The following is an 18,070-nucleotide window of genomic DNA, read 5'->3' as shown; positions in this document are numbered from 1 at the left end:
ATAACAACCTTATATAAATATTTAAATTTACTGAACGTCGCGATTGATGACATCGACATGAGTTCACAAAGATCAGCACGGCGTCGATTTGGTCCGGGCCAAATTTGCACTGATCAGGTTCAAATTTTACCCGTTCACACTCGCTCGATACTGAACATTGATATGACAAAGCGAGTTAGACGCTTCCGGAACCAGTTGCAAATCACTCGCAATAATTTGACCCGTGCTAAAATTTGGCTCGGGCCAAACAGGCACGGCCCATTTGACACCCATGTGAACAGTTGTTCCCGTGTGATTGCACCTTTGGATGAGAACCATTCGGTCACGCGACCAGACGATTATCGTCTGGTCGCGTGGCCGAATGGTTCTCATCCGCATCCGGTAGACCGATATCAAAGAATCTTTGTTCTAGTTCATAATTCTCAGATATTTTCTATCGGATTTTTTAGATAGTAGCTATGAATGAGTTTTGGAATTCTGTGATACACGGAACCCGATATAGAAAATACAGACTTATCGCCGTCTTGTCGACAACACCGAGCATCAAATCTGGAGAATTCGGAGACAGCGAGAAATACAGTGACAACAGCGAAGCGAATAACTACTTATGAAATGATGATTGATTGACTGAAAAGACGATTCCAGACAATGTTGAAGGGGTCAATTGACTTGTATACAGTCTACAGGAACTACGATGTTAAAGTCTTAGAGCTTATTACACGGGTCTCAATCAACATTAGATACTAGAAAATATAATAAATCATCTATTATTGACCTCGAACGACATTATTCTGTGCTCGTATTTGTTCAGTTCGTTTTTCTACACTGATTTAAACATCGAGGAACTTTAGGGCCGTCAGTTCGAGAAAATTAACGGTCAGAATCAAATAAGAGGTCGCAATTTGCATCTCATTCCTGTGAGTGCAGACGAATTGTGTACGCACATATATTTTTGATATCTCATCGGGTGCTGCTCCCTTATCAGGCATGGGTCGTCAGTAGTTCACCTAAAGAACCCAAGGGCACGTAATTACACCTGGGATTCGAGTCCCAGTGAGCAGCGACGCAACCAATTATTCTTTCATCTCGTGCTTCATGTAATTAATTGAGATTATCTAAATATCGTTACTTGGCGGCAAAACAAGGTCACGGTCAGGTGAGAGGCAAGCATTACCGGTTTTAGGACGATTCAAGGTCACTATAATTATCGATAAGATGCAGTAGTTTGGAATGAGGCGATTATTAGCTCTTGCCACCGATGAGTAGACTACCTGAGTTATTCCAGAGTTGTATAACACACGCCAATTACGTACGAATCTACGAACGCAACAAGTTGAGGTGCATCCATCATTATGAATTTAAAGAAATGTTCGAGGTGTTCCGCTAAAATTATCCAGCATATCTATGTCAGTCCGATATCTAAGGGTAACAGCCCCCCCCCCACGGCTAGTGACTAGTGGTCAAATGGTTAATTTGTCTTACTAGACCGGTCGACCGGGTAGTTATTCGAAGTGACCGGGAATAATGTTTGCCCGCAGCATATTTAGGTAATAACGTCCACCACACGGATACGGCGGTTTATTTGTACTAGAGAAATATAGCGAGTGTATCACAGGTTCTCGTGTGAAGACTGCATTCCGCATTCATTCCTAGCACAACTCAATCCACTGGACCTTGATGAAGTCATTTTCTAACAAGTGTCAACGAGACCGAATAAACGATTCGTAGAATTCTAATACTATTGACATAAACAAGTAGCGTGCATCAACCGGTTCTTATTTTAAAGGCGAGAAAAAAATAAATACTAGAAGTTTTCATTTTCACCATTAATAAGACACTTCTATATTCGTGTCTTGAGACGATAATATAAGATAAAGTCAGAAAATGTTTCCTTAGAGCTAGTAGTTTATTCGACACCTCGACTATATATTCTGATAGTCATTGTCGGACTTTATCTTATCGTTATTATGGCAGGAACCGTTATGTTATTGCTCTTATTCTATGGCGCAGTCAAAGCCAACTTCGTGCACTGCAAGAAGTGACATCTTGATGCTAACTGAACCGCAATCAAACTCACGCAGAATGCGTCATTCTCGACAAAAAATTTCGAATCTAATTTCCGCGTTTTATGGTTGAAATTAGCATTTTATCGAGTTTACTCATACGACAAATGTGGCCGTTTGTTCTATATAGAATACGACGATACTTTTTATCTTATATCTACTTTATTTACATATGTTTGTATAAGAAAAGATGCGTCAAACAAACATCAGATATTCTAGTTAGTTAGGGGTACATTTATGCAATGAATATGGCAAAGGGCATCTACGAAAGCGACATGGAGACTAGATCTTTTTTCGAATAAAACTCAATACTACATTTGATATGAGAAGCGAGAGGTTTTGGCAAACACGAAATGAACTTCAAAGATTTATGTTTCAATGTTTCGAGGACTCATCATCCGTATGTTAGAAAAAATGCGTCGTCGCATATCGTAGCATTTCGGCTAGATTATGATATGGTGATTATTTATTCAAATACCATAAAATCGTTGCCGTTTCGTGCTTTATCTAAACTGTGATCTAAATTGTGATTTCATTTGCGAACCATACACCTGTCTGGTTCTAGATATCGTTTTGACTATTCATTGTGTATAACGCTTTCGAGAAATCTGAGATGTAGCGAGCCATTGACGGTCTTTCACGGTGTGTGTCGCAATTGGCCCATAGAAACCCGATGAAATTTACAGGAAACTTGATAACCCAATTACGGAGTGTCCTGTAACAATAATGATATGGATATGTTGCCGCATAACACCGCGAATAAACAGCGTTCTTGGCGATAAAAGCATATCCAATAACACGTCCGAAATCGCGTCAGAATCGCAGCGACAAAAATGCGATAATCGCGCACCATCCTCTCTCGGCAGGTGACATAAGACGTTGATATTACGTTGATAACTTCAGGTTGTGTAGGGTAGGGCAGGACCCCAAAAATAGTACCTAGAATGAAAAAGAGATCCCCAGTTTCCATACCCCTGCAATAACGATAGGTAACGAATTGCGGTTATATGTATGAAATCCGTGGGCCCTGAGAGACAGATTGATGATAAAATAGGGGATTCCATAGATTGTTTTGTCTAGAGTAAGGGTACCAAACACGGTAGGGGATTCTCTTCAATATCCGGCTCGGATGTACTGGCACCTTTACAGGGATACCCCTCCTTCCTCCTTTGATTATTACAAAAATTTGGTTGGCAATATGGAATTTTTTATTTTTACTATAGGATATAGAAGATTTTTTTGAAATAGTGTGGTCTGAGCTCAGGTGTATTGGAACCTAAAGGTATCGAAACTGGCGCGTTGTTCGTGCTGTGACAGCAGGTTCGAATCCCTGCCGAGGGAGGATGCAATCGCACCGAAATAAGAAAAAATATAATCCATCTAGAGTATTTGGAATTACATTTCCCGACTGGTTTCAGATCTGCGTAATTTTATGACAGTTCAAATATCTTGTTTATAGCAAGAAGCAAAGCCTTTGTCGAATGTCTTTATGAATAAGACAGCGATGGCTTTTCGAATTATCTCGAATTACAAAACGCTTTCACTATGTTGAGGGATGTGTAATTCAGGGTAAATTATACACAATAAATCTCGGACAGTCTTGGAAAAAATGGTGCGAGTAAAGGTTCGGAAAATAAATTAGTAATTCAGTTTTGATTTTGTCCGAGTTGGTCAAAAGTCGGAGAAAAGCGCCAGGTTTACTATCGTTCAACCGTCGTAAGTGTCATCGGTGGCTTTAATTCAGTTCGCATGTCTGGGGTTTATCCGCCTGATATATGACTGTGGCCTTCGGTAAATAAAACCAATTCGAACGAGGAAACGCATTTAATCGGCTAACAACACCAGATTCAGCACATCAATTCCTCAATCAATACCACTCGTACAGATAAACCGCTATTCATCTAATTTGATTTAATGAAATCTTTTTGAATCCACTCGATGACGATGCTCTAATGCCAAGGTTTGCGAATGAAATATCGTCTTCAATTTCGTCAGCATCGGATTTAACCGTAATCAAAGCTCGGTTCACGAAATACTAATTGGAAATTGCATCTATTCAACTGTGAGCCGGGACTGTGACTATCTATGAGCAATGTTGAGATGATCGTTCACTATTTCGGAAGAAAGCGGCGATCAGTTTCGTCAACTGTTCGTGAGAATCGTGATTTTGTTCTTTCTTCGATGAACACTTTCTTTTTATTTCTTTCCTGTCGGTTTTTGATTAAAAACATCGACGCACGCACCAACCGCAGTGGTATTTCAGTTCACTCAGTGCCAGACACGCACGAAAATTACGACCGTCGTGAACTTTCGTTGTTTGAATCAAAACGTTTTCATCCACACAGGAAACAATGAGATGTCGCGTTGAACAGCGATGTTACGTTTCGCGTCTAGATAATGTGATGATATTGGTTATTTCGTTTGATGTATCGATGATATCGGGTTCGAATCCTATAAATTTTCACAAGGGAAACAAGGTGGAATGACCTAGAATATCCCTTTTGCAAAACTTGTTTTGATTTGATTAATTTTGATGATTATCATGGTACAAACATAGATACATAATAAGTTACATAAATTATACATAATATAATACATATGGCAATCACCAGGACCTCGGAAATCATTATATGATTGTCAGGCCGAGGCCCTGGAACAGATCACAAATGCAATTATGAAAAAAGAAGATTGAGAATGATAGAATAATACTATTTGGATAATGTTTGGATAATGAGAAGGATGCAGAATTCTAAGTGTTGCCTAAACGAGTCATGTGATAAAATGATGGTAGATATTGATTAACGGGATAGTTTGAGTAGAATTGAAAAGTCCTCCAATAAATCTATGTTCAAGCATAGAAAACACAAAGCTTGAATGGCGATTGAGTGACGCTGTACCGTAGATGGAAGACCAAACCTGTCATAAATGGAGGTTCACTAGGATCACAATCATAGATACTCCATAATTGTTTAGAAAACATGGCTGCTTTACAAGCGGGTCTGGGCACGGGGATACCGAAAGGTGTCCTCTGGCAATGCATGACAAAATGAGAGATCCCTGATTAAAATACGGGCTCGAAGTCTCGATGTCTTCAGGTTCGAATTCCACAGTTACTGTTCGCTTGGGAAACCAGGTGAGATTATCTAAAAGTGAATATCTAATAGTAATGTCTAGGGACCGTGGCTTTATAACCGGGCACGGGCAGAGGTGGGTCGTCCCTAAAAACATGCTTGATAAGGCTTGACAACCCGCCAGGCTGTTCCCTCACCCTAAACCAGACATGATAGAAAATCAATCATAAGTCAGAATAACTGAACACGTAGAAAATGTCATTAGTCGTTTATTCAGCTGTTTCGATCGCTTCTGATAATTTTTTTATGGCTAAAAATAAAGGGTTTCGATGAGAAAAACCAATATTTATCGAACAAATTATCGATTAATCGATGTATAATGAGTTGAACTGCCGCGTATTCGGACCGCATCGATCAATCAACCTCAGGATGATGGAACTCACAGTTTGACTCGCATGTATCTGGATACACAACCCGTGTCTAATACCGCTTCCGATCAAGTAGGATTTGTAACGGACAATTATTATCAATATATCGATGTTTCTCACGACGTCTTAACGTGAAATAAATACAATCGAATGATGTTTTGTCGAATTGAATTCAAAAAAACTTATTTCACGACGTGGATCGGAATCCACCACAATGCCGTCGCCCGTATCAGAATTCAATGTCAATTCAAATTCGATCTATTGTCGGCCACGGTGCACCGGAAGTGACGCTTTTCTCGAGAAGATTATAGCACCGATAAGCCGTATATGAACGGTATTAGTAGCGGCAATAAAACACGTGTTGTGTAGGAGCACCATCATTCAATTCTCTTCAGCAGTCTTCAGGTCGACGCGTTGCTAAGAATTTACTGCAAAATCAGCCTACGCACGCTAGCGCGTAGCATTGAAGTGCAGCTTTAAGTTCTAAACTTCTATTCAGAGGCGGGGATTAATTTTACCTCGGGTATTAACGGATTTAAGAAGGGATTCAACGACTTCTAATTCGACGATAATGCACTGCTGCTATTAACCCGCCGGTCACTTAATGCGTAAACAGTAGTTGAAATTAATCTAGAAGCCTGAAGTGTTTTTCACTACCAATGCACACCCCCGATCATTACGCCTCCGATTTACCGATTTGTATCAGTTTTCCCGGAACGTATCCTTCACCTCCTAAACACACTGAGAACTATTTTCTCGGTAAGGTTAGAAGATCTTTTTACCACTTAACCATATTGCGCAGGAGTGAGTGTGGTGTTCGTTACTTAACAGTTTTGGTTGATACGATATACGATATGCATCGCTCTATGTAGAATAGACATAGGGACAATGAGACCTTGCGTGGATTTAAAATTTGAATGATTTGTTTGCGTGAAATATGTTTTTTCTAATGACGGCGGCCATATCGTGCTAAGGTATCGCTAGACTCGGTAAAGATATACATCCCTCAGCAGGGATTTGAACCTGATAACACCACGAGAATCTACTCAAAACGATGTGCCATCATCACACTCTGGGCGAACTTCCAGTTTCGTAGTTAATCAACTAAAACCGAACCCGCTCGACTTTCACAGTGTCGGCCATCTTGGAACTAGGTCCGGTCTGCGGCGACAGTGCTCGCGTAGTTCAATATTTTCGAACTAATTGACATATTCGACTTCACTTAGTTCGCAAATAGTCGACTAAACTATACGAAACCCAAATTCGTCCTGGAACGCCTGATTTGATCAAAATCGTGCGTGATCCAACATGGCCGCTTAATTTGAAATAGATTTAATGAAAACCAATGCGCGACGATAGGAACGGTTGGAAAATGTCTAGAAAAACTGAACATTTCTCGTAATTAGGTACGTGTATATTTGGGTTGACACGTACGTTTTAAAGGCGTTTCAGATAACAGCGGATTGTTCGTAACACGCATAAAACAAACGTTAATTAAAACCAACAAGGCGATGTTTAAACATGGCGGCAGAGATGACATTCGCTGAAGGTTGAGCTATAACGCACACTCGTGTTGACTTTTACCTAAAACATACTGTGTGTGTGCAATGTTGTCATAGGCTCGGGATATGAAAAGTTTGTTCAATCTGAAAGTGATCGATGACTGGAGCAACTATGATTCCTGTACAGAGAGAATGTAGTTCACCTTACAGCCGCGGCATAGCGTGATAAGCAGTAACTACTTAGTTTAATTGAATGTTTTCAAGAAGATTCGGAACGTCAATATGGCGACGGAATCTCAATCATCGCCTTAAACTCTATTGAATTCTATCTACAATTACGGGCGTTCAATTTGAATGCGGTTATTTTCGAATGGAGATTCGAGAATGCCCCACTAAAAATATCATGTTTAACCAGCATATGTCTATGGAAGAGCATAGCGACTGCACCCAGTACATTATGTTTAAAAACCCCCAATTTTTTCTTACACTTAAGAAATGAACACTTATGGCGGCAATGCCCTTCCGTATATATCCGCTGCGAATTATGACCGTATGTGTGAAAATATATATATATATATATATATATATATATATATATATATATATATATATATATATATATATATATATATATATATATATATTCAGATCATGCTATTCTGATATTTTACTTCAATCCAAATGCGTTGAAACTTGATCATAAATATTGGACTATCATCACGTGTCAATATACGGGGATTGAATTATGATTCAGGCCACGAAGGCGAATGTTCTGTATATCTTCCAATCATCATCAGTCAAGGAATTTCTTTTTAAGAAATGTTGGTCATCTAAGCATATTCTGAGAGTCGGCTGAATATGATTGCATAAGTTTATGTATGACATGTTCACTATCCGCTGTTGACACGTATTTTTTCATCTGTAAAAAAACCCTGAAAGCTCGTTATTCCGCTGTCCATTTTTCATCAATATGACACGAAATCACCACGGCGGGTTCACTACAAAATAGTTAAAACTGTGACGTTTCTTTTTTCCAACGACCGAGGATGAATATTGTCGCTGAGGTGATCAATGTCTACTTTACACTGTAGCGTAGATAGGCTGATTTTGAAATTCTAGAAATTCACAGATATGAAAACGTTTTTGACGATAACCATTGAATCCGCGTTCGTTTGATTTATCGCCTCAATTAAATCTATGTTGCATCATTCGCTTCGCCAAATTGGTGCGCAATATACGCGCTGATGATTTTATAACGTATAGGTGAGATGAATCACCGCTCGGTTTTTTCTTTTCTTGGAAAAACTCCATCAATTCAGAGACACTTTTACGTAACATTCTGACAACGCGTGTAATGCATTTTCGCGGGGTTTTGTATCCGCCGCGGTAAAATCGTATCGAAATTACTGAATATGGAATTCTGTCTAACCGACACTTCCGAGGGGACGTTTTGTCAAACGTTCCGAGAAACCCATGCGCAAAAAGAAATCATTAGCCAGAATCTGGGCCAATGTCACCGAAGGTCGTATTAGCACACCTATGGCGGTAATCTCGTGAAAGCTCGGCTCTACGAGCAAAACCCCTGAATGAATGCTCCATGAAATAAAAAAAAATTGATGAATCAGCTGCAGCGTCAATGATTGCTGCTCGGTCGTTCAGCATCGATTAAAGTTCGGTACAATGTACAATAATATAATAACAAAGCAAATATTGAATATATAAGTATGAAATAAATACAGAATTAAATTAAAGTATTCCTATTCAAATTCCATGTCATGTATTGGAACACTTTAAAGCAGGTTATTCGCGAGGTGGATGCGGACAGAGATTTGCGGACGCTGTACCTTGACAAATTCTAACTTCCAGCGCCACGAAACTCAATTGAAAAATCCCCTTTTTTACACCTTAAACATATAAATATATGCCTATGCTAGTGGATCAACCCACCCCTAAAAACCAAACCTAACCCCGATCCTCTGGACCCTGGCGATCTTTTCCTTTTGCCCTAACCTTCTACAACCTGATTCTAAAAACCCTAAACACTACCCTCTAGACCCAAATCCCTAATAAGCTTCGGTCGAAAGGGCCGTCATTTTGTTTTTTGATGTATCGACAACTAGTCGATAACCCTAATTGTTACAGTTATGCAAGTGGGGAATAAACTATGACATCACGTGAACGACCTTTTAACAGAAAAAAGAAAAGTGATTTCCACCCTGATGCCTCCGTTGCTGAAAACGAAATCCCTGTAGTGGGTTGAGAAGTGATCGCAGGCCGAGGAGCACGTCCCTAATTTCGTAATAAAAGACTTAGGGCGTATTTTGATCTTTCCGTCAGCTCCTATTTAGTGTAGATCTCAATTTGCTGAATCAAAGGGACGAAAACGGAAAGAAGATCAACGAAGCAAATATAATCATTTACGGTCAAAACGACGTCCGAAAGAATTTCTCGCTGGAGATTTCGTCGTCGGGATTTCACAGAGAGTTAATTTACGAGCGCCACTGCGGAAAATGATTATTACTGTAAGCGTTCCTCAGTCGCTTGTTGGCGTAGCAGACCTCACCCGATCCATTTTCTGACGTCATATGTCGGCATTTTGATTGATGATAGTGCTAACTGTGATAGAGCTCAACACGAGACCGGAGTCAAGTCACGGCTGATGTTCTGGTCACAGCTTCACGACGGGGGGTCACAAATAAGTCTCGTCTTTGAGAGCGATGATGCTACTCTAGGTCTGGTTTGACTTTGATTGATTTATGGAGTCTTATTCTATCATTCAGAGCACGTATTTCTTTTGTCTTCGTCGCGGTTTTGATCAGGGTTAAAAGGTGCCAAATACATTCTTTTATTACGACATTTTTCGCCCTCGTTTGACAAATGAAAGAAATACAGAGAAAACGCGATATGTTACATGAGAACAAAGCTTTCTGATGTAGACATGTCTCTCCTGAAGACTTTAAACCGTTACGTTGCGTTCAAAAGAATTTTTTCGTGCTGAATACATACTCAGGAATCCTCAGGAATAGCTTGAAAAACACGACGTTTTTTTTAAAGATTTAATCACTATTTTTAGAAATGTAGATGATAAAGAATAAAATTGCCACTAGGTAATTTTCATAATTACACATACAGTGTAGAATGAACGTTCAATCGTTATTGAAGTCGTATTCTGTTTAACCAAAAAGTTAGATGCATCGATTACATTTGCCCTAAACTATAATAATAATAATAATAATAATAATAATAATAATAATAATAATAATGAAAAGTTCTTTTAAAGCGCTTTTCCGCAGTATCCCACGCTCAAAGCGATATTTACCGTTTAATGTCGATAAGCTCAAAGAACCTGTAGCACCTGATGGGTAAAAGGTTTTCGGGGCGAAAAGGCCTTCCTTAATTAAGTCATCAATATGGGTAACATGTTTTTTTATAACATTCGATTATGTTCTTAGAATTACCGACGATACTGCATAACAAATCTATCATGTAACCTCGTCAAAATCTCGCGTGTTCTCGCGAGGCCGCTTCACTATGGCTAACTTCGGTTATCGGGAGTTAGTCGGCTATATATGAACTTGGTGAAACTGAATCTCAGTGGGTCGAAACTATAATCCGGAAATAGTAACAACAGGATTGAGCACAGTCGCTGCAGTTCGGGCTTAGATGACCGCTCTGATATGAACTGGCTGCTTCCCTGGAAAGGCGGCGTTAAACATCACAAAAATATATGATTATGTTTCCCATTTTGATGACTGAAAACAAGTCTCCTAAAACTATCCGAAACATTCCTCACCGGTATGATGTGACCTTCTGTACATTATTACCACGAGCATCAGTCTCTGATGCGTAAAACCGATTTAAATGCGCTTTAGAATATTCTTCTTAAATTTCATGTTCAATTATGGCGAACACGTATTGAATGCTCTGGTTGAATTATGTTTTTGTCGATGTGAATACGTTTGGTATGAAATCCCCAGGTATTTAATCCCTGATAAATTACTTCATCGCATTCCGCTATATCGCCGCGTGTAATTTAGTCGAGGATGGGGGAGAAAGAAGCCGTTTGATGGGATATGACGGAGTATCATGTGAGATTAGTTGACTTAAAAGAAATTTACCAGACGTCATTCTTGATATAATTCATCTCTACGAGACCTCGCATCATCATAAACACAAGACTTCATAAACTGCATGTTATGAGCGTAGAACCAAATCAATCGATGTCTTGTAGCACAAAACAGAAAATAACACCTATAAATTTGTGCAACTTTGTTTGAGTCTGCGTCCGTAAGAAGAAACAGCCATTTTATAAGCGCTTCTTCAATGTCAATTCTCCAACCATATAATACGGTGAAATCTATAGATGATACCTATTAAATCTTTATATTTTGATGTATCTATTATTGTTATATTCAAATTTTCTTTGTGAAACATCAAATAATCAATATCACGAGAGAATTCCCACAAATAAATCCAGCCAAAACGAGAAACTTGAATAGAAGACTATACATATATTTGCGCAACGTTTCGGCTAAAGACTATTAGCCATCATCAGGCGTACTGAAGATTCTCGTTTTGGCTGAAATTGATTGTGGGATTTCTCTCGTTATCATTACACACGGATATTGTGTATCTTCTCGTCTCAATCAATATCTCAATCGCTTATGGAAAATTCCTAGAAAGTGAATTGCGCAATTCAAGTTTAAAAGCTTCCGTTTATCGATGCCGTTTTACTGAACGACTTATATTAGATTTTCTGATTAAACTTTAAGTCTTTCTGTGAAAGAGGTCTGAGGTCTACGCCCTAGAATTTCTACAAGTTTTATTCGCCGAAATTAACTCATTCAAAGTAAGGTTAAAGAATGGAAATCGTCTCGATCGAGTTTATCTATAAAAGACACCGAGTGAAGAAATTTACATAATTCTATTCTATTTCCTTTTACTAATGAATAAACGACCGAAACCACACCGACTGACGAGACCACGTGATGACGAATTTCCGGGAAACGATAAAACAAAAAGCAATCGAATGTTTTTATCAGATATTACTATCACCAACAGATTATGTTATTTATCCATTCGAGTTCATATCACCGATAAATACAAGTGACTATCGTGTTAAACTTGATAACACGTTTTTTTCATGATAAAGGAAACACTAGTCTATAAAAGCGGGCCCAGGGTCCGATTTCACTTAAGCATTAAGTGCAACCAGTAGCTTTTAAGTTGAATATTTGAATTAGATATTGCCGTGAAACTGGGTCCAGGTTTAAAATTCAAACTTGCTTTTAAAACCAATCAAGTCCTTATTCACGTATCGTAGTAGTAACAACATTTCTAGAAATCGCCTCCTGCCGCCACCATCACAAAACTCTCATATTCTCACAATCACTCTCAACCTTATTTTTAAGAAACGATTATAAACTAAAAGCTAAAACGGTTTTTTCTCTGTATATATATATATGCAGTATAATACGTATGTATATCTGAGATATTGTGGCGGCTCGGAATGACATAAATGTTTCACAGCATATGATTAACTACACTAGGAAAATCGTTTCATTGCTAACCGAAGAAAAAACCTCAGTTCTAAATGTTTAATGCAACATGAGTACCGAGGGAATGTCTTTAGTAAACACGAAGCAGACGATCATTATCCTTCGTTTGTAAACAGCGCTTTTTGTTTCTCTTTGAGTCAGAGAAAATTCACTGATCTTGTAAGAACGTTAGATTCGCATTAATTAGACGTTTATCGAGGTTCGAATCGTTGAAGATTTTTCAGAATATCAAAAACAGAACATTCATCTTCGATAGAGGTATTTGGGTTCGTGTATTTCAAAAATCTAACCGAAAGTTCATTTGTAAATTCGCCTAATGCATCTTCAAGACCAAAAAGAATTCGAATTTCGAAAATGGAAAGGCCAGAACAGACATAATTTAAAGGCAGGGAGGTGGAGGAGGGAGGGAGACAGAAACGTCACGTCTTTTGATTTATAATCTTAACTTTATATCAATACATTTCGTTTCAAATCGTTATTATGTTCTCCACGTTTGAGTGCGGTTATTCTACTATTAATTCTACTGGTTTTGCAAATATAACCTTTCGCAAAATGTCTTCTCCCAAAAAATGTACTTGTATATTTTGTATGCTTTATGCTCGACACTCTTCATTCGTCGACTATTGCACATTCTTGAGGAAGTATGAACAAATACATTCACGAACACTTTATAAATATTTGAATTATTCAAATACATGCATATTCTAGCATCATTTCTACTCAGTGAATTCGTCGAAAGTGTATATAAGTGCGCCCGGGGTAACCGTTTCTCGACACCGTTTTCATGTACTTAATAATATGTGCAATTCTATACGCATAATATGCATCCAATCTGATCAGATGTTTTGGTGCGAGATGAAACAATGTTATTCGGTAAAGATCATCCGCCGTATAAGAACGAACGTGGTCGCAATACTTGATGATTCGAACCCGAAACCACGAACAGAGCAAGGTTGTATTGGGTTAGTTATTAATAGTTCTTCATATTGACAATAAATATAACTGTGACTTTTAGTTGTAATATCAGTAAGCCACTAAAATGCAATGCCAGTCCACTCCACTTATTTCAGTAAGCCAACGACAGAATACGGAACTGAGTTATTCACATATTGGCTGTTGAGATTGCAGACTATAGAAGTAGAAAGAGTGACGTCACATTGGCCGTAAACTGTTTTACGTCGTGGTTGTGCTTGTGCTTGACTTGAATAATATGACGTAACTATGACATCACGCGGACGCCTCCGTAGTCTGTCTAAGCGACGCCCGTAAAGTGGCAATTTTAATGAAGTTTGTTTTTCATTAATAGAGAACACGGTCCACTTGTGACACGTAATTAATCACAATTACATTCGATCGGTTACAGCTATAAAAGCCGTTGCTAAATATCTAAAAGTTGAATTTCGATCGCTGAAATCCTGCTTTTATCGAAGAGTCGTCGCTGAATTCGACGAAAATCCCTAAATCAAATCGTAACATCCGCTCGTGCATTGCTCAGAGGGCGGTTGATACCGGTCTAATATCAACTTAGTTCTATAGCCTACTGAAAACAACCGGTCTTATTAAGATTAAAGACCACATTTTAGACCGACCCGAATCACGACTGTGCGACCGGGTCTTGATGGTGCGCGAAAAACTGATATCATACGAAACTAATATATTACGAATGAAGATCTATTACTTTATGTATCGTTGATAATTTAGTCATAAAGTCGCCGATCTAGACACGGGTTAGCACTGGATCTATTAGATTAGGATTAGATTACGGTTAGCCGCTGTTTCGAATCGACACTATGGTAATATATCTAATGGGTTTTCTTTTGCGGTAAGAATAATTGGTTTAGCGACCGCGCAACTTTATATTTGAGCTCGATCGATACATACGTCCAACCGGCCGATGGCATAACATAACATACTCGGTCAAGGTAAAACGTAGGCCTTGTTAGTTTAAGAGCCGGGTGACGTGAAGATGGAAATTTATAGTTTACGAACTAAAAAAAAGAATTCGTCATAAAGTGATTGTTCAGGTGATATTTGATGCAAGGACGCCGCACGCACGCACGTATTATTCAAATGCAGCACATTTGACATGAAATGAAAGTCAACTGTGAATTTCTACTCATATGACTCTATGTTCGGCTGTGGCAATCGAGGATTTCGCTTGTGGCGAGCGAGGGTCTACTAGGTGTCACTAGCGTGCTGTAGGACAACAATTTCATTCAAAATCTATCCATAATTTATTGGATTCTTTGAATAATGAACGAAACCCGCGAGACACGATTTTCCTAATGTTTTTATACGGGAGGCTAAAAATCTAGATGTAATGAATTCAAAAATGAACTAAATTGGGCTGTCTTATTGATACGTGCGCCATCTAGTGGGATTGCTGGCACGAGGTCCTGGTTGACCTCCAGTATGACGCAATGGCGCTGTACACATGTATCACATATGAAAATAATTCAGTTTCATTTCAAATTCGATAAATGAAAATCTTCCGCAGTTTTGTGTTTATTCCTTCCGTTCTAGAGTTTGTTCGTGATTCTGTCCACATGGACAATTAACCTAAGAGCCTGCAATGTCTCCGTTCATTACCCATTCATTATATATGAAATGAAATCTATACGGTGTAAATCAAGTAATCAAGTGTTGTATAATGGGCACATAGATCAGGGGTGTGGTTCACTTAGAGTGATAATAATCACAGTACATCAAATATAACATCTATCTCTTTATTAATAGTTGAAGGTAAATTGTATATCATCATCTGATTAGCGGTTTAAACATCACAGAGATGACGACAGACGAGGAATGAGGGCAGTAATTGAATTCGGCCGCAGACGTTAGTTTATAATTCCTCAGTTACACACACGCAGCCGAGCCCCACACTCGCTTAGAGCTGCTTTTAACACTCGATAAACTTATCATCAAACTCGATAGCGATGGTATTTCACACGAGCGCCGAGTAGAAAAAAAAGCCGTAGAAAATTATTTATTTTCTTCTACAGCAGACTAAGTCTATTTCAACGAAGTCTAAGTACTCGAACCGAGTTTGCCTGGTGACGATCGGGTCTCTATATTGAGACACCGATCAAAAGTCTAACCTTCGTTCTTTGATAGTATGCGAGTTTTGTATATGAGTTCCTGGATGATACTGACGTGTATCCTTTGAATATAAGGTTCATCAATTAACTCTTGGAAACTATTTCATTGCAATAGTCATACAGTTATAGAAGCAAGTAGTCTTACCTTTCTCTTGTTCTGGTTGATAATCTGATCTCTCTGATCGACCGCCGAGCCGGGCGCTTTCGAGCCCCAAATTCTCCATCCTATTCGCGCATAGGCGCACGTTATCACAGATAGTGGGACAAAATATTGTACCGAAGTCATGTACACGGAATATACTTTTTGTAAATGTGAAACCGAATCGCTAAATCTGAAATCACAAAACGGCTTCTTAAATCCAGGCTTAGCGTCATCCGTTATGTATATTACTTTCGAAAAAGCGGCCCAAGGCGTGCCGGACACTAGCGCAAATATCCATATCAGAATTATCACTACTTTCGCCGTGGTTTTTGAAACGCGTGGTTTTAACGGGTGCAAAACGGCGAAGTATCGGTCAATAGAAATCACTGTGAGCGTTAGTATGCTTACTGTTACTGTGACAATTTGTACAAAAGGAATCAACGGACACATAAAATGAGCCAAAATCCAGCGTTGTAGTAACGCGGCCTGGAACTGGAATGGGATACTAATCATAGCTATTAAAACATCGGCTAGCGCCATATTAGCGATGAACATATTGGTTACTGTTTGCATTTTTCGGTTCCTCAATATTACCCACATTACGGCGCCATTGCCCAGAATAGCGAGCAGGGATATGGTACCATATAGGACCGCCAATAGGGCCACGATTCCCGGAGTGACGTTGTACAGTGTTGCATTACCGCTCTTCGATTCGTTAACAGTTATGTTTGTAGTAATATTAGCGAGGATGACCGCCGCACCAGCTGTCGGCGCCGAGATCAAACTCATCTCAAATCCGTTTCACGAATACTCGCCAAAATGTATAACAGAAACATGCACGATATATCAATAATTCAGTCTTCTGATGTCGGTAGAACAAGTTTTAACGGAAAAGATGAAACACTTCTCAGTTTCCAGTTGACGACACTTTACCTGATTTTTCCTGGCGACATCGATGGTCCTTGTTTATCTATTCTACGATTTCGTTTTTTCTCAGTATCTCAGACACTTATAGAAGCGACGGGAGTCGGGTTTCTGAAAATTGAATCTCGGTCTCCGCGAACGCGATGTCGAAAATAATAACGTGATTGATCTGGAACAAATATGCTCAACTCTCACACACAGATTAATCAACGGCAATCAAACCTGTAACCCTTACGCGATTCGACGAAATTAAAGATCCTCTAAATCATTCGACAAGCAATCGTCCAGACACGAACCGACAGATTCACTTTCTTTCCCGTTTGTTCTCTTCGATCGGGAGCTCAACGCGGATCCGACGAGATTTATTTCGGAACACGCGCGGGCGCTTGAATCGGAGATAGAGACAGAGCGATACGACTGATGATCCGTCCGAACAGCGCGACCGATCTCGTGTGGCTTTTAGTGATAATCCCAACACTGTTTATCTAGGAAAATTGAAACGAACGATAAGAATCTGCGAGTAGAACCAGAACCAGCAGAAATCAATCGCGATGCGAATCATCGGCGGCGGCGACGAAACTTATACACCCATCATCCGTGAAACTATCGCCGTTTGAAGAAGAAAACATTTTTCGTTCGTAATAATATCTTTGTTGTTACAACGAATGGAATAAATCTCGTCCTGTCTAAACGAGCGTTTTACGATGAACGTAAATATAGCGTTTTGGTAGCGGCGGCATACGGCGATGTCAGTTTTCCGTATTTACATTTACCTCGATGAATCTACACGACCAACTGTTCACGTCTGAGTGTAGATACCGCTCAGTCTGCTGGTGCTGCTGCTGTTAGCGCGTTTCGAGCAGTCAGTAACGAGCAGTCGTCGCGCGATGTCGTCAAACTTCGGCTGAAACTGTCCTCTTTCTAGCGACGCGTTGCGATGAACCGACTGAACGCGACGAGCAGCAGCGACTCGACAGCGCACGCGTCCCGTACGGAGAAACCTTTCATCATCGATATCTATCTAAAAAACTATAATCAAAACTGTGATATTTCTGGTCGTACGAGATAAACCCGGCGAATATTAGATCGTAATCCCGTTCGGATCAAGCATTTAAACATACCATCAACGTGTTGATTTACGCGTCGACACTCAGCGGTATGATCAGTATCATGTATCCTCTCAACAACCATCCATCGATATTTCTACATAACAATATCGCACTTTTTCAATCGTTAAATATTGTTTGATATCTAATATGCACGATGATCTAGGACCTACTTAAA

At 39.4% G+C, this 18,070-nt stretch overlaps 1 protein-coding gene across 2 annotated transcripts in view; it reads right to left on the bottom strand.

The window, feature by feature from the left end:
- Nucleotides 1-17,460, bottom strand: part of LOC141903515 (neuromedin-K receptor-like) — a 47,720-nt gene extending 30,260 nt beyond the window's left edge. For both annotated transcript variants that reach the window (XM_074791639.1, XM_074791640.1), the window contains exon 1: nt 15,866-17,460. In XM_074791639.1, the coding sequence (XP_074647740.1) occupies nt 15,866-16,651 (786 nt within the window). In that variant the 5' untranslated portion in view covers nt 16,652-17,460. The remainder of the gene's footprint in view (nt 1-15,865) is intronic.
- Between the last annotated feature and the right edge of the window lie 610 nt (nt 17,461-18,070).

This window comes from Tubulanus polymorphus, chromosome 4, assembly GCF_964204645.1.
Source record: "Tubulanus polymorphus chromosome 4, tnTubPoly1.2, whole genome shotgun sequence".
Taxonomy (NCBI): Eukaryota; Metazoa; Nemertea; class Palaeonemertea; order Tubulaniformes; family Tubulanidae; genus Tubulanus; species Tubulanus polymorphus.
This window is presented reverse-complemented; position numbering and strand designations above follow the sequence as displayed.